Consider the following 14,491-nt stretch of genomic DNA (forward strand, 5'->3'; position numbering starts at 1 on the left):
CTGAATTCAGTACTCCAGATGTGGCCTCACCAATTCCAAATAGAGGGGAATAATTTTTCTAGATCTGCTGGAAATGCTCCTCATAATGCACCACCATATGCCATTAGCCTTCTTGGCTATAGGGGCACACTGTTGACTAATATCCTGCATCCACTGTAATCCCCAGATCCTTTTCTGCAGTACTGCTGTTTAGCCGGTCAGTCCCCAGCCTATAAAAATGCTTGGGATTCTTCCACCCCCAAGAGCAAGACTCTGCACTTGTTCGTGTTGAATGTCATCAGATTACTTTTGGCCTGGTCCTCCAATTTATCTAGGTCTCTCAACTACCTGTCCCACCTTTTTGTTAAACTTCTTGAACCTTAAACTCATAATGGACCCATTAATAAGAGGAAGGCTTTATTAAAGATTGAAACATTTAATTAAGATGCAAGAATGAAGTAGATATTGTTTACAATATTAGGATGGCCATATTGGGTCAGAATTATGGTCCATCTAACTTTGTTTCCTGTCAGTGGGAGAACTCAGGGAAAACTAGATTGATATTCCTGAGTTTTTTTGCTTGTTTGCTTGCTTTTAAAAAAAAAAAAAAGGGGGTGGGCGGAGCACACCTGTTCAGGCCTTCCTCATACATCCATATAGTAGCAGAAAGGCATAATCCAGATTTTTTTAAGAAAAGTCTTGATTATATGACTTAATACTTTTCTTTTTTTAATTAGTAAAAGCACAGAGATCTAGAAATAACTAGGTTTACAATATATTTGCAAAACTGATAGTTTAAGAAACTTTCATAAGTGCATATGGCTGAAGTATTTTTCTCATAGTGCCGTAATTGAAGTTAAATATTTGTATCAGATTTTAAAAATGTGAAATAAAAGTGGCTGCTGAGATTTTCACCAAATAAAACCAATTTAAACTTCACTTTTTCAGAAGATTAAAGTTGGTGTAAAAAACATCTCAAATTCCCCTCTTCCTCAGTTGTTTGATTTCCCACTGTTTTCAAGAATAAAATTCAAAACAGAATAAATATTGAAAAATAAAAAAAAATAAGAAGGGCTGAACGGCTCACAATGAGTGTAGTCCATTATGGTATTTTATTCTCTTCCAGGTTAATTCTGACAACTTTTTTACTTGTCATAGACAAATTATTACATTTACAGGGTCTTGCTCTGTGATATTGTTTGTGCATGTGGTTGAAGTCTAAGAGAAGTACCTGAAGCGTGATTTTTGCATAATAAATTTTTTCCATAATACAGCTGAAATTCTTTCCATGCTTTCAAGCCAGAGAGGCTGTAGCAGTCAGCTTATTTACTATAAGACAAACAAAACCAAAATAGTTTATATAAAACAGAGCATTGAGACATTGCAAGTAGATATTTGGAATAACTAATCTGATACAAAATCCTCTTCCTTAAGGGAGCTGAGTCTAGAAGCTGATTTCAAAAATGTATGCTTTTTGAAGCTGATCTCTCAGCAGAGAGATTGAAAGCACCAGTTCTGCCTAAAATCTGCTGGCTAGCAAGACAAGCTTTAATATTTCTGTGGCCTGTAAATGCTCTTTGCAGCCTGAAAAGGGGAGTGAGTTCCAGGAGACTCCAGCGCCTGAATGAGTGTGATGGTTGTGTGAGAAAGAAGGCTGGAGAGAGAATTTTGGGGAAAACCTCCTCTTCTCAGATGCGGCCTCTCCTGAGGTGGTACATAGAATGGGAGTCCAGGGCAGCATTTCTGGGCTGAGCTGTCCCAAGTGGGAAAGCTCTTCTTGTCTGCCTCTTAATCTTTCTTCTGCCTCCCATCCACTGTCAGCTACGCTTTCTGTTTCACATTGGGAGCTGTAGAGTGCTTGCTTGGCAGTAGAAGCCTAGAGGCAGTGACATGATGACTGCAGAATGGCTTTTTGTGAAAGGTCAGTTGGTAGCAAGAAACTCCTCACCAAGTTAAGTGGCTTTATTTCAGAGTTCCTGAGGGTGCTTGGGCTGCTTGAGGGATAGAGTCTAGAGGGAGAATGGAAAAATGAAGGCAGGGGACCTTGGTGAGAGGCAGAGAAAGAGTTGTAGATATTTCAGTTCAAGTCTCATGTTAAAATTAGGGCCTAACCAAATTCAAAGCCATGAAAAATGCATCACATTCCATAAAATCTGGTTTTGTGTGCTTTTATCCAATACTATCAGATTTAATGCGGGGACCGATATTTCTCAGATTGGGATCCTGAGCTAAAAGTAAGGACTTTTGGGGGGTCATAGGGTTACTGGGTGGGTGTCATGGTGTTGTCACCTTTACTTTTGTGCTGACTACACAACTGGGCAGCAAGAGTGGTGATTGTTGGTAAGCACACAGTTCTGAAGGCAGGGCCCTGCCAGCAGAACACAGAAGTAAGAGTAGCAATACTATATACTATGTTCTTCTTTTGTGCTGCTACTGGAGGAGAGAGCTGGGCTTCTGGCTGGCAGCCAACGCTCTGGCTGCCCATCTCTGAAGGTCGTGTATGCTACCACAAGCAGCATCTTTAAGGGCAGTAGTCTGCAGCCCCCTTGTTTCATGACACCTTTTTGGATCAGGATCCCTCCAATTACAACACTCTGAAATATCAGATTTAATGAGCTGAAATGCTGAGATTTGTTATTGTTAAACTTCTGTAAGTATGGAGTTAACCAAATGGACTGTGAATTTAGTAGGACCCTAGTTATACTATTCCTCAGAATTCTACCCTTTGGGATCTGAATTACATAAACTTAACACCGTTGCTGTTCATGGAGCAATGTTGCATGCTCAGAAGGTGAGCCTTTGTTTTGCACCAGTTTATGCTTCTGGAGGTTTATCACGAACGGTCCTGGGAAGAGTACATCACAGTAAAATGTCTGGGAGATTTCAAAGATACAGTAGACAGATCCAAGGCTTACATCTGGGAAAAATCAGTTTTCTGCCCATCTGTAGCTGGAACAGCATGGCCTTTCACTGCGGCTGTTTATGTATGTAGAAGCAGGTCCAATAGTACCCTGATGTAACTTAACAGAAGAGGATGTCATGATGCCTGCTTATGGGTGTAAGCATTACTCCTGGATGTATTTCTGTGCCATTGCATATCTCTTTTGGCAGTCACTTGATAACAAGTAGGAGGTCTTCATGTCACCTTCCTATTTGTGAGTCTGTTGATGGCTGATCAGCCCAATTCTGGAGCCTCGAATCTTACCACAGCAGAGGCAGGTGTGAGTAGCTGGTAAAAGAATATGGTGGTCTCCTGTTGTCGGAGAGTTACGGCTGATGGAACAGACTACCTCCAAGGCAAGTGTGAAGTTTTCTCCCAGCCAGGAATTGCTTTGGGGAGTTGCAGTCTGCTAATGAGAAACAGTGCAGGGAAGGAACTTTATCTGTGTCCGTTAGAGTGCTGCAGAGGCCAGCTCCATGTCAGAGGGCCTGATCTGCTTGTTGCTTTGCCTGGACTGATACACAGAACCTTCACCAAGCTGTCCGCAATCTAGTGAACAACAGCCACATGTCAACACAAGCAACTGGAACTTTGATAAAGGGAATGTACACTGTTTGGTGAGAGAACTGATGGTAGTACGCTTGCCAGCGTGCACCATCTATCATTTATAGTCAAGCCCTAAGATACAACTGCATCTGCTCTGATCCTACTGACAGAGACTGAAAACTGCAAGATCTGTAACAAGCATTCGTAAAATTGAATTACCCACCAGGAGAAGTTAAAAAAAAAAAAAAAAAAAAAGAACCAGAAAAAAACCAAATTGACAGGGCCAGAGAATACCCAGAAATCAGCTACAGTCTTCACCTGCCTTATGCAGTTAATTCGTTCCTGAAAAACCCCTCTTAGGTTGAATTCTCATAAGTCGAAAACGTAATTACCATTAATTTCAATGGGGAAAAATTTTATATGTTCCTGAGCCCCAAAATTTACACCCATTTATGCTAAAACAACACCAAATCCCATTAAATGCGGTGCAAGGGGGCGGGCAGGGTACGGAGAGGCAGCCTGGCCTGAGCACAGCTTAGGTTAAGTGGGGAGGGGGCGCTGCCAGGGGCTGGCCTCATGGGGAGCTAGGCAGGCACAGGGGGCCCGTGGCTGGCGAGGGGCAATGCCTCGCTCGTGCAGGGCTGCGCAGCAGAGAGGCCCCACCGGCGGCAGCCAAGGCGGCAGTGGCAGGCATGCCAGGTGCTAAATGGGAGGGAGCGCCACAGGCAGCGAGCAGCACCTGAGGCACAGCTGCACAGGGTGGGCAGCGGTGGCCCCCTAGCCACCCAGGGGGTGAGCGGCAGCAGTGGGGCCGGGATGGGCTGCACGCCCAGCATCCACGTCTCGCAGAGTGGCGTGATCTGCTGCTGGGACTCGGACAAGTCTACCTCCCCACACCAGACTGCCGCCCTCTCGCAGGCCGCCGCCACCCCCCTGCACGGTCTCTTCATCGAGACCAATGCGGCCAACTCCATCCCCTCAGTGCTTGCCTACCAGAGCTGCCAGCCTCCAAATCGGTCCTTGTAAATGTGAAGAAATGCCTCGTAAGCTGAAGTAGGGGTATTAAATGAAACTCCTTGTAAAGTCGAATTCTCATAACTCGAATGGGTGTATCTCGGGGTATGACTGTACTTCAAGATGGGCCTCAGAAGATCGATAATAGAATGCCACTTGTCATCACCTACAGCCCCCAACTCAAACCCTTACAATGCATCATTAAAAACTTACAGCCTATTCTGGATCATGATGCTACACTCCAGAAGGCCCTAGGTGACAGACCTGTCCTTTCCTATAGACAACCTCCTAACCTAAAACATTCTCCCCAACAATCACAGGCCTACTAATCGTGGAACATTTCCTTGTAACAAACCCCGCTGCCAATTTTGTCCACATATTTATTCTGGGGGATACCATCACTGGATCTAACCATGATAAATACAAGACCAAAGGCACATTCTCATGCACTTCCAGCAACATTATATATGCTATTATGTGCTGACAGTCCCCTGCCACTATGTATGTTGGACAGACTGGGCAAAACCTGCGCTGAAGAATGAATGGACACAGAAGACACAAAGAAACTCAATACACCCGAGCCAGTCAGTCTCAAAGTTCATCACTGAATAAATCATTTTGTTAGTCTTCAAAGTGCTACATTTCTGCTGTTTTGTTCTGTTTTTTATGCCAGTTGTGTTTAATTTTTCTGCATATACTGTTCATTGATTTCATTCATGTTTAGTCTATTACCCTGCCTCCTTAAGCTATTAAATAAAGGTGTATGTTGATTCTTATTGAGTCTGTTAGACATATACTACTCATAATTGCTGTTTGGGAGTTAAATCCAGATTGTAGCTGAAATAAGTTCCCTGGAGGTTTCCAAGGGCACACCATTAAGTGTGTACAGAGGTCAACCAGGTGGAGATAAGGCCAATTTACAGAGCTTTAGAAATCAGGGGTGAAAAGAGGATTCCCAGCTATCCAACATCACCCCTGGGATACTCAGGATTTCCTTTTAATATTGAACCCATCAGGCGCACAGACACACAGATGAGTCCTGCCTGCTCCCGAGTAACCCAGGGAGGAGAGAAGAGGGATTACACGTACATTAAAATTGTTAACGACAAAGCAATTAAGTTGTTTAACTTGTGATTGTTGATTAATTTAAAGATGTGCCAGCTAATGCTGGCAAACCACATTGGCCATCAGATGCTTATTGCCCACCCCTGTGCCACTAGCAGCACCCTCAGTCAACACTCTTTAGTTGATAGAATCTTGCAGTTCATAAGTAGGCATTGTATTGTAAACAGGGTGTTTTTGTGTAGTTGTGTATCTAATGTAGGTTGTGGTAACTTTTGCAGTGATTGACATCTGTCTAGACTTAAACATTCTTAACTTTAATTCAAGAAATGGCGGGGAAGCCTGCTAGTTGTTGCATGTGCGGTGAAACATTGATGCTTCATGACAAGTGGAACAAGTACAAGGTTCACATTTTGGACATAAGTGTTTACAGATGCACATGATTAAAAGGTTCTTTTATGTACCTTATACTTGTTTCCTTTTCTCAGTCTTTAACACTTTTAAGCAATATGATTTTATAAAACTAGTAAACTTCTAAAGGGAACTAGGGGGAGACTTAATCATCTAAAATACTCTTAATCTGTTTTAAAAACTGATTAGATTTAAAGTTGACTTTAATAAAGTTAGGGGGCATGTGAAATGGCATGTCGTACAGATCTAGAACAATGGGTAGGGTGACCATATCGCCCTGTCCCAAGTACAGGACAGGGAGATATGTGGAGGGAGAGGTGGCTCTTCCTGGCTCCGCCAAGGCCCAGGGAGCTGGGAGGGTGGTGGCAGCCACCGGCCCTCCCAGGGAGTCCGAAGTGAGCGGCAGCTGCCAGCCCTCCCCCACTTCCCTGAGGCTCAGGGAGGTGACTCCCACCAGCAACTGTGCCTGCGCAGCTGCTGCCGGAAAAGGTCAACTGGGGAGGGCCCAAATACGGGACAGTTAGTGTCTTTTAAAAAATAAGTCGCGGCATCTTTTTGTTATCCCAAATGTGTGACCATCCCATCTAATACGGTCGCCCTAACAATGGATATTGTGGAAACACAACTTTTGTACAGACAAGTTGATGCTTAATGTACATGCACGTAGTTATGCGTATGAATGTATTTTCCAAACTGGTTAGATAAATAGTTAGATTTGCTCATCTGTTGCCTCTCTACCTGCATTTTACCATCCGTTTTGAATTATTTCTTCAACTCTTTGTTCCCTCTTCTCACCCTAGTGCCTGGGGAGAGTTTTGGGGGGTTTTTTGGTGTGTGCATTTGGGTGGGAGAGCATGTTGTGGCTTTTTTGTTTGCTTTTTGTGGTAAGGAGAGATGGATTTTGTTTTGTTTATGGGCTCTTTTGCAGTTTGTTTTTCGCAGTTTAATGAGATCCAAGCTGCTTTTTCTGACTGTAGAAATTCAGGTCTTGTCTTCTCAGCAAAACAGTGAATTTAGTGAAAATAATGACATTACAGTGGTGAAAGTGACTATTGAGTGAGGCATGTTTTAGTCCCTATTTAAAGTTCTTATTTCACTTTGAATCTGTTTACTTTAGTGTCCTTTATATTGAATAGACCGTGTCCTCATTGAAGAAACCATCACCACCACACTTTCAGCTCAGAAGCTCTTAATGAGCATGATCTAAGATGTCCATAGTTTTGCTGTAGAACCTGCTCTCAGAACAGATGCAAGTTTGTATATAGACATGCGTATTTCATCATTTTTTTAAACTGATTAAGCTAAACAGCAGTACAACTTTTGGAAACCAAAATAAGGGTATCTTTGCAGAAACTTGCATCAGTTTAACTAAACCAGTTTAAACATATATCTGCATTTAAAAGTATCATCAATAACTTAAAATTTTTAGAGGGAAAATAAGCCAGTCTTAACAGGATTTTTTCTTAGTACTTTTGATGAGGCTTTTTTCTCTTAAAGAAATTACAGGAAGAGTTTGATATCATAGGATTTCTGTCTAGATAGCACTGGAATGCTCTATGCTCATACATCTTACAAGTTCCACAGAAAATATCTGCTTTTCTCCTAATCTTGGGAGCATCTGCCTTATAAAACGTGGAATGAGTGAGCCAAGGCATTCTTGGAAATGGTTTGTCACTCATAGGGTCCGTTTTAGTAGTTTTCGTGTAAGTTAGCTTGATTAGATGTACAAGTGCAAGACCGCCTTACCCCCCACCACTGATTAAAAGTGCTGATAAATTTCTGGGTAAAGAAGCTTGTACCATTGATTAAAGCCAGCTTCCACTGCTGAGAGAGACTTCTTAATGAGGGCTGTTTTCATGCCAAACATTAGGTCTCTACTCAAAGCCATTTTGGTGCCTAAACTGTTAGAAAGATGTCTCTTAGTGAAAGTTTTTTGTATTCTCCCTCCCACATATGCCTGCCTCACTCCCAAGGCTAAACCAATTTTTAATCCATATTAGTCATTGAGCAGAGGTCAAATTGAAAAACTTCAGTCCCTGAAAAGGCAATTTAGGTAGCTTAAGTTACTGTATCCTGGTGGTTGGAAATAAGGTCTCACACAGTTGGGCTGCTTTGTAATAGATGTGCCTCAGTCATTGGGGTTAAACTTGTACATTTAACCATTTTGCTTTTTGTCTCTCAAATAACCATGCGTACACTCAGTAGCATTAATGTGAGGTTAGGTTTTGTTCTTTTTCGTTTCCTCAGTGGTTTTTCCTCCAACTTTGTGCTGAGGTAGGTCTGTGGCAGAGAGGGGAAAACCCTACACTACATTCAGTTTTGCTTAACCTTTGAGTCTCACATTTAAATATTAAAGTGTGCAGTTTGGGGTTGAAGTCTGAAATATTACCAAATTTTGCATAGCTTTCAGGATTCATGTAGGGAGATACGCATATCTCATACAACTGGAAGGGACCTCAGAGGTAATTGAGTTGAATTCCCTGCCCTCTCAGTAGGATCAAGCACCAACCCTGTCAGAGTTGTTTTTGCTTTTTGAATCTATTTGCCCCAGACCCTAATTGGTCTCTTCAAGGTTTGAACTTAACCCTCAAACCACTGAGTTACACCTCCTTCATATATATTGAGGCCCATCCTAAACATACACCATAGTGATATTTTGCAATTGTGAAGCAATTTTTCTGCTTGGTTAAAAATGTGGAATCTTGAAATCTATCATTTTTACAGTTAGTAAAATTTTTCCATGTTTGTTGCTGCTTTTAGCTTCTTAGTCTTCATCTGGCCTGTGTTAATGAGAGAGAGTTCAGTGCAGCAGCGTGACTGTTCTCCTAAAGCTGGTAGTAATGGATTTGAAAGAAGGCAGGCTGTTACATTTAATCAGCTGTGTAGCAAAAAGACACCATTTAAATCTCCATTCTTACATGCAGTAGTCGGAAGATTTACTGAAGCTGACTTTTCAGGTATCCTTTTAACGAGGGCTGAGTTTTGAGGAAGTTGCTACTTTGGCTTGACATGATTGTCAAACTGATCGGTGCCCTGCTTTTCAAGAGGGGAAAGGTTAATACTTTCTAGCAGAAGTGGTTAGAAAAGAGTACAGAAAGCAACCTAGGAATACTGACTTGTATGCAATTTACCTACATACTTGTATAGCTTTTGTTGTTATGGTATATGTATGTTTCATAATACATATGATATCGTGACTCCCTCTTTAAGATGAGGAATTGAGTTGCATAAGATTGCACTGAAAGTTTATGGCAGAGCTGGTAAATGAGTCCAGTTTTGAGTCTCAATCCACTACAGACTGTCCTTTTCCAAGTCCTGATGTTAATTTACAGTGTGACATTTTGCTATTCAGTTTGACCTCTCTGCTTCCACTCTAGAATATGAAAATATTTGCCTATCCTTTATAAATTACTGTGGTGATTAACTAGCTAATATTCATAAATATTTGTAAAACTTGAGAAGAGCCTTTTATAAGTACTACATTAGTTAGCTATTGTAATGTGTATTGTATACTTGTACAGCAAATAAAATATCTTTGCCAAAATGTTCTCAAATTAGATAGCACTGAGTAATGTTGCAGAGAGAGTCCCTGATGAGCTGTACAGTTCTTTGAAGTATACCTTCTATTTTTGAGTGAAAAAATCAGGATACAAAGTATGTTGGAATAGAGTACCAGAGTATCCCAGCTGATCCTTGCACTAACCAGGGGAACTTGAGCAGTAGGAAGTTGAGGCTGTTTTTCCTAAGTAGTTGCAGATTTGCTGCAGATTGTGCTTCCAATTTATCAGGAACCTACTGTTTGAAGTATTATAAGATATGAACCTCTAAATATGCATTGGAAACAGTATCGTTATAGGAGTCCTGTTCCATCATCCTTCCCTTTGTCAGGAGCTGTTGGTGGGGGAGTTGATGTCTTCTGCTTTGCTGCAAACATTTATCTCCCCCTTTCATTTCAGTGTTTAGCATACATATGCTCTGTCCTCTGGCTACTAGAGTTTAGAACCCTGTCTAACTGGATACCTTAATATGAGGCGATGAGAGGTGTGTGAGTTTGTGTAAAAATCTGTATTCTAGAAGAAAAAATATTATACAGCAAACATAAAGGAAGTAAACTACAAAATGTAGGGGGGTGGACGATCCTTAAGAGATGCTATGTTCATATCAACTTCATCAGCCACATTCAAGAAAAGGGACTTGTTAGGGGCCTTTGCATCCTCCTAATCATTGATGTAGCTTTTTTATACAGGATTCATCTTTTTGCCTTTCTGTAAAGAGAAAATAATTTTTGCATGTGCTGGAAGTTGCTTTTTAGATTGCAATTATTAATCTTGCAAAGTGCAAAAGTTAACATTTTCATGTTAAATTGTTCTCTGGTGTATTCATGTTAGGAAGGTTTCTTCACAGTTGGGTGAGCTAGAAGTTAAAATGAGCTTATTTCCTGGACCACAGTTCCACAAGAATGGTGGTTAATGGGTCCTTGGTATAGTGTGTTTTTACATAAGAGAAAGATCTCTGAGTACAGGAGATACACATACCCTGTGTTTTAGCACAAGACCCAACTAAGTGATGGAGAACTTCCTGTAGTCTGAAAAATAGTGTTGTATAGAGTACAGTAACTTCTGTACATTTAACTGGTGAAAATGTGTTGGGGGTAAGTCTTACTAGGACAGTTAATTTTTGATGTTGCCATAATGTATTTAATATATTAAGTTTAAATGGCTGAAAGTACACTTTGCTCCATAAGTTGAAGAGCATAATGCCTTATGCAGTTGTGCATGTGGTGTAACTTTAGTAACCTGAAACATTTCATTGACAGATCAAACTTCTTTCTTGGGTGCTATAAACCCTACCAGTTGCTATTACTTCATTTACTGTAGCACATCCCCTTCCTTCCTATCATGTTAATTATTTAATTTTAGTAAGTGAATAGAGAGTCAGTTGCATGTGTCTATTTCCTGAGGTTATGAAGCCTCTCATATTGTTCAGCTGCTTTGTTTGATACTGTGACTTTGTCTAATAAACATCTAATGAAACCCAAACAGATGGGCATATTTTTCTTTTAATGGAGGCACATTAGATAGTAAATGTTAAGTTAACCAGTAGGCAGAGATCAAATACTAAACAGGTGAGCTATTCAGTTTATCCAAGGTGCAAATGTTAGCAAAGACCAACTTTGAAGAAGTGGTTTCTGAATGCATGTAAAAACCTCAGCTGAGCACAGGTTTGTATGTTCAATATATTCGGTACGTGGCACTATGGAGCATAAGAGAGAGGTTGTGTGGGTTTAGGGCAGGAGTGGGGAAAATTCAGCCTACCAAGCTGGTGGATCCAACTAGTGGCCCAGCTGGAGCCTTGGCCAGGCTCTGACTGTCCTGCCCCCATATGTCACTCAGAGTGTCTGGCTGCTGTGGGAGCCCTTGTGCTTCTCTGAGCACTGCCAGGAGTGGTAAGTTACTTCACATGCTGTCCGATCCCCATTGCAATCGCACATCTTCCTTTTTCCACTAACCGGCCAATATGAGCTGCGTCTATGCAGGGCAGGCAGCATGCAAAGTACTTCATGTCCCCACCAATCCCTTGGGCTCATGGCACTTGGCACATGACCCCTGCAGCAGGTTGCTCTGAGTAGCAAGCCAGGGTGTGGAAGGTGGGGAGCCCACCTGAGGGACCTTTTGGGCCACTAGCCAGGAGCTGCCTAGGTAAGCACCTTCTGGCCAGAGCCTACCTCTGGGTACCCCAGCTCCTCCCTCTCCTCAGCCCTCTGTCCACTTTTCTGCACCCTGTTCCACATAATCCAAATCGTCTACACCCCTGCTCACGTATCCATACTCCCTCCTGGATGCTGCATCTCCATATCTTCCTGTAAGTGACAGTCCAGACCCCTGCATCTCCTCCTACACTTCTCCAAGTCAGAATCCTCTCCTGCATTCATATGCATACCCTTTCCCTGACCCTGCACCCCCTTTTGCATCCCAATCCTTTGCCCCAGGTCAGAGCCCCCACCTTCATCCAAACTCCTTCCCAGACCCCAACCTCCCTCCTGCATCCCACACCCTTCACCTCCTCCATTAATATTATGGAATAGTGTGGCCCTTAACCACTTAAATTATTACCCATCCCTAGTTTAGGACCTGGGGAAAATTTTTATATGAGAAATCCATATTCATTGGCACTCGCTTGCATGCCTGTACTAAGTTAAGTATGAAAACTTATTGAATTACCTCATTCAAAAAGTTTCTTACAACCCAGTTAACTGAGGAAGGTGGATTTAATCAGTTCAATGTCTTCATGCAGTTTTCAGTTGAATTTACATAAAATCAGCTGAGACAAAATACTTGGTTCTATACTGCCTCATGTTTCCTTTTGTACATTTAGCATAAAGAAAGCTTTATGGGAATACATAATAACTCTGCATTTAAATTGTAACACTATTTCTAGCAAGAATTGCTGTTGTGGTAGCCCAAGTGTTCCTGTTCTGATTCCCTGTTTTCACTGAACCCCACCTTTCTGTTCTTTGAGGTAAAAATGCTCCACTTCAGGTGTCTTGGTGCCTGGCATTTCTAATCAGAGATTAGTAGTAACCGTGCCCTAGTTGGCCAAGCGTGTGAGGAGGCACTCTCATTTTGCTGCAATAGGGCTTCCTTGCACGCGCAGCAAATCTGACACCAGTTACTTCTCCAGTGCCTTGGATCAAATTGGAGCTAGAGCTGTTGCCAGACTAGAGAGTACAGTAAAACCCTGAGTTACGCGTGGGGTTGTGCTCCTCGCAACCCCTGCATAACTCAGATTTCACGTAAGTTGGGGCGGTGTATGAAGGCCTAGATCACAATACTTGTAGCTCAAACCCCTTGTATGGTAAAAAGAAAAAACACTAAGCTGGTAGGACACCATTGAAATTCAGAGAGGGCCCACTGAAATAACTTGTATTGGGGGCATAAATTATTCAGATTCACCGTTCAAAACTGAGCAGGGGGTACTGTCTCTTCCATCTCCTTTCGTTTTCAGCAGGCAGGTGGGTGCTGGTGATTTGTGGGGGCAAAGGCTGAGAAAATTTGTCAGTGAGAGAGGACCCTGATGATGAAGAACTTCTGAACACAGGAGACCCAGCTGGCTTACCATAACTACCTGTGAGATTCCATATACATCTGAATTCCCCCTCATCTCAGAAAAACAGTTTTTTTGGGGACTAGAGAGAGAGGCTGGAAGTGATTAGCCTTTCCTACCAAAGTTGCTTCGAGCTGAAGGATGTGTAATTTTTGGAGGTGCCTGTGGCTTCGAGAACCACGGAAGCTTTGTCTCTGCTCAAATGCATCCACAGCCATCTTCTCCCTTCTTCTGCTGACTGGGTTATAGCCCATTAGTGAGGTGTGCATCCAGAAGAGAACAAACATACTTTTGACAAGAATTACTGGTCTGTGAGGTGGAGGAGTTACAGGAGCAGGGAAAACCGGGTATTGGTGTTAGTTACCTTGTTTCTCTCTCTGGAGCTCTGAAGGTGTTTTCCTTCCCATAACACAAAACTTGCAAGCAAGTTCAGTTATGATCCAGGTTTGATAGGGAACAGACTGGAAGTATTGGTTCAGAAACTGGTTTGTTGCTGTCTCTGTGGTGGATCCAAATTGAGGGGAAGCTGAGCATCAGAAGCTGAAGCTCTTGATTTTGCGGAAGCTCCAAATATTTCCCATCCATTTCATAACAAAATTGGGGACAGCAACGCTGAATGCTGAGGTAGGTGAAGTTGCTGAAAATCTTGGGTGAGACACAAAACATAGCAGCCCATTCAAAATTTCCAAGAAAGGAAAGCCCTTTTCCAGTGGAAGTAATTCTGTGCGAAGATTGTGCATGCTCAAATTAAAAAATCCAAAAGCCTTGTCTATGGAGGCAGAGTGGGCAAGATTTGTTTGTTCAACAAACTTACCTGTGAAAGTTGGCTCCTGTTCCAAAAAAAGTGCTCTTTCCATCCTCCGTGTTTGGGCAGAAGGACCAGCCGCAGCTCCCCTGTCCTCTGTGATTGGGCGAAAGTACTAAGTAGAAGATCCAAAACAGAAGGAATAGCTATTGCAATACTTTTGACTTATATCTATAGGATTTTATGTTGACACTTTAGAACTAGGTTGTTTAAAAGTTCAGATTGCAAAATCTGAGATCCTTTCAAATGTGCTGGATTTGATTTGAAAGGGACTTTTTCTTTCTTTTGTATTAAGATTGGTTTTGAAGGGTGAGCAGGAGGTAACAGACTCGATGAGTTTCCATCGAAATGTCGGAAAAGTCAAGTCAGAGCACGAAAGCGAAGGATGGGAAAACAAAATATGCAACACTCAGCCTATTTAATACTTATAAGGGAAAGTCATTGGAAACCCAGAAAACCACAGGTGAGTAAATTCAGTTGTCTGACTTTTATATTTTGTAGTTCTGCTAGTACAGCCATATTTGAAATTGGTCATGTGGAGTTTGTGATCTAAATGAGAGAGGTGTCAAACTATGTGCAAGAAGACTGCCCCATGAAAAGCATGATGGCAAAAGTTATACGTGTAATAC

At 42.0% G+C, this 14,491-nt stretch overlaps 1 protein-coding gene across 8 annotated transcripts in view; it reads left to right on the plus strand.

Moving 5' to 3' along the window:
• PRRC2C (proline rich coiled-coil 2C) overlaps window positions 1-14,491 on the plus strand; it is a 102,812-nt gene that overhangs the window by 7,128 nt on the left and 81,193 nt on the right. For all 8 annotated transcript variants that reach the window (XM_075002583.1, XM_075002590.1, XM_075002585.1 and 5 more), the window contains exon 2: window positions 14,158-14,325. In XM_075002583.1, coding sequence (XP_074858684.1) covers window positions 14,211-14,325 — 115 coding nt within the window. In that variant the 5' untranslated portion in view covers window positions 14,158-14,210. The remainder of the gene's footprint in view (window positions 1-14,157; window positions 14,326-14,491) is intronic.

The sequence above is a fragment of the Carettochelys insculpta genome, chromosome 9, assembly GCF_033958435.1.
Source record: "Carettochelys insculpta isolate YL-2023 chromosome 9, ASM3395843v1, whole genome shotgun sequence".
Classification (NCBI taxonomy): domain Eukaryota; kingdom Metazoa; phylum Chordata; order Testudines; family Carettochelyidae; genus Carettochelys; species Carettochelys insculpta.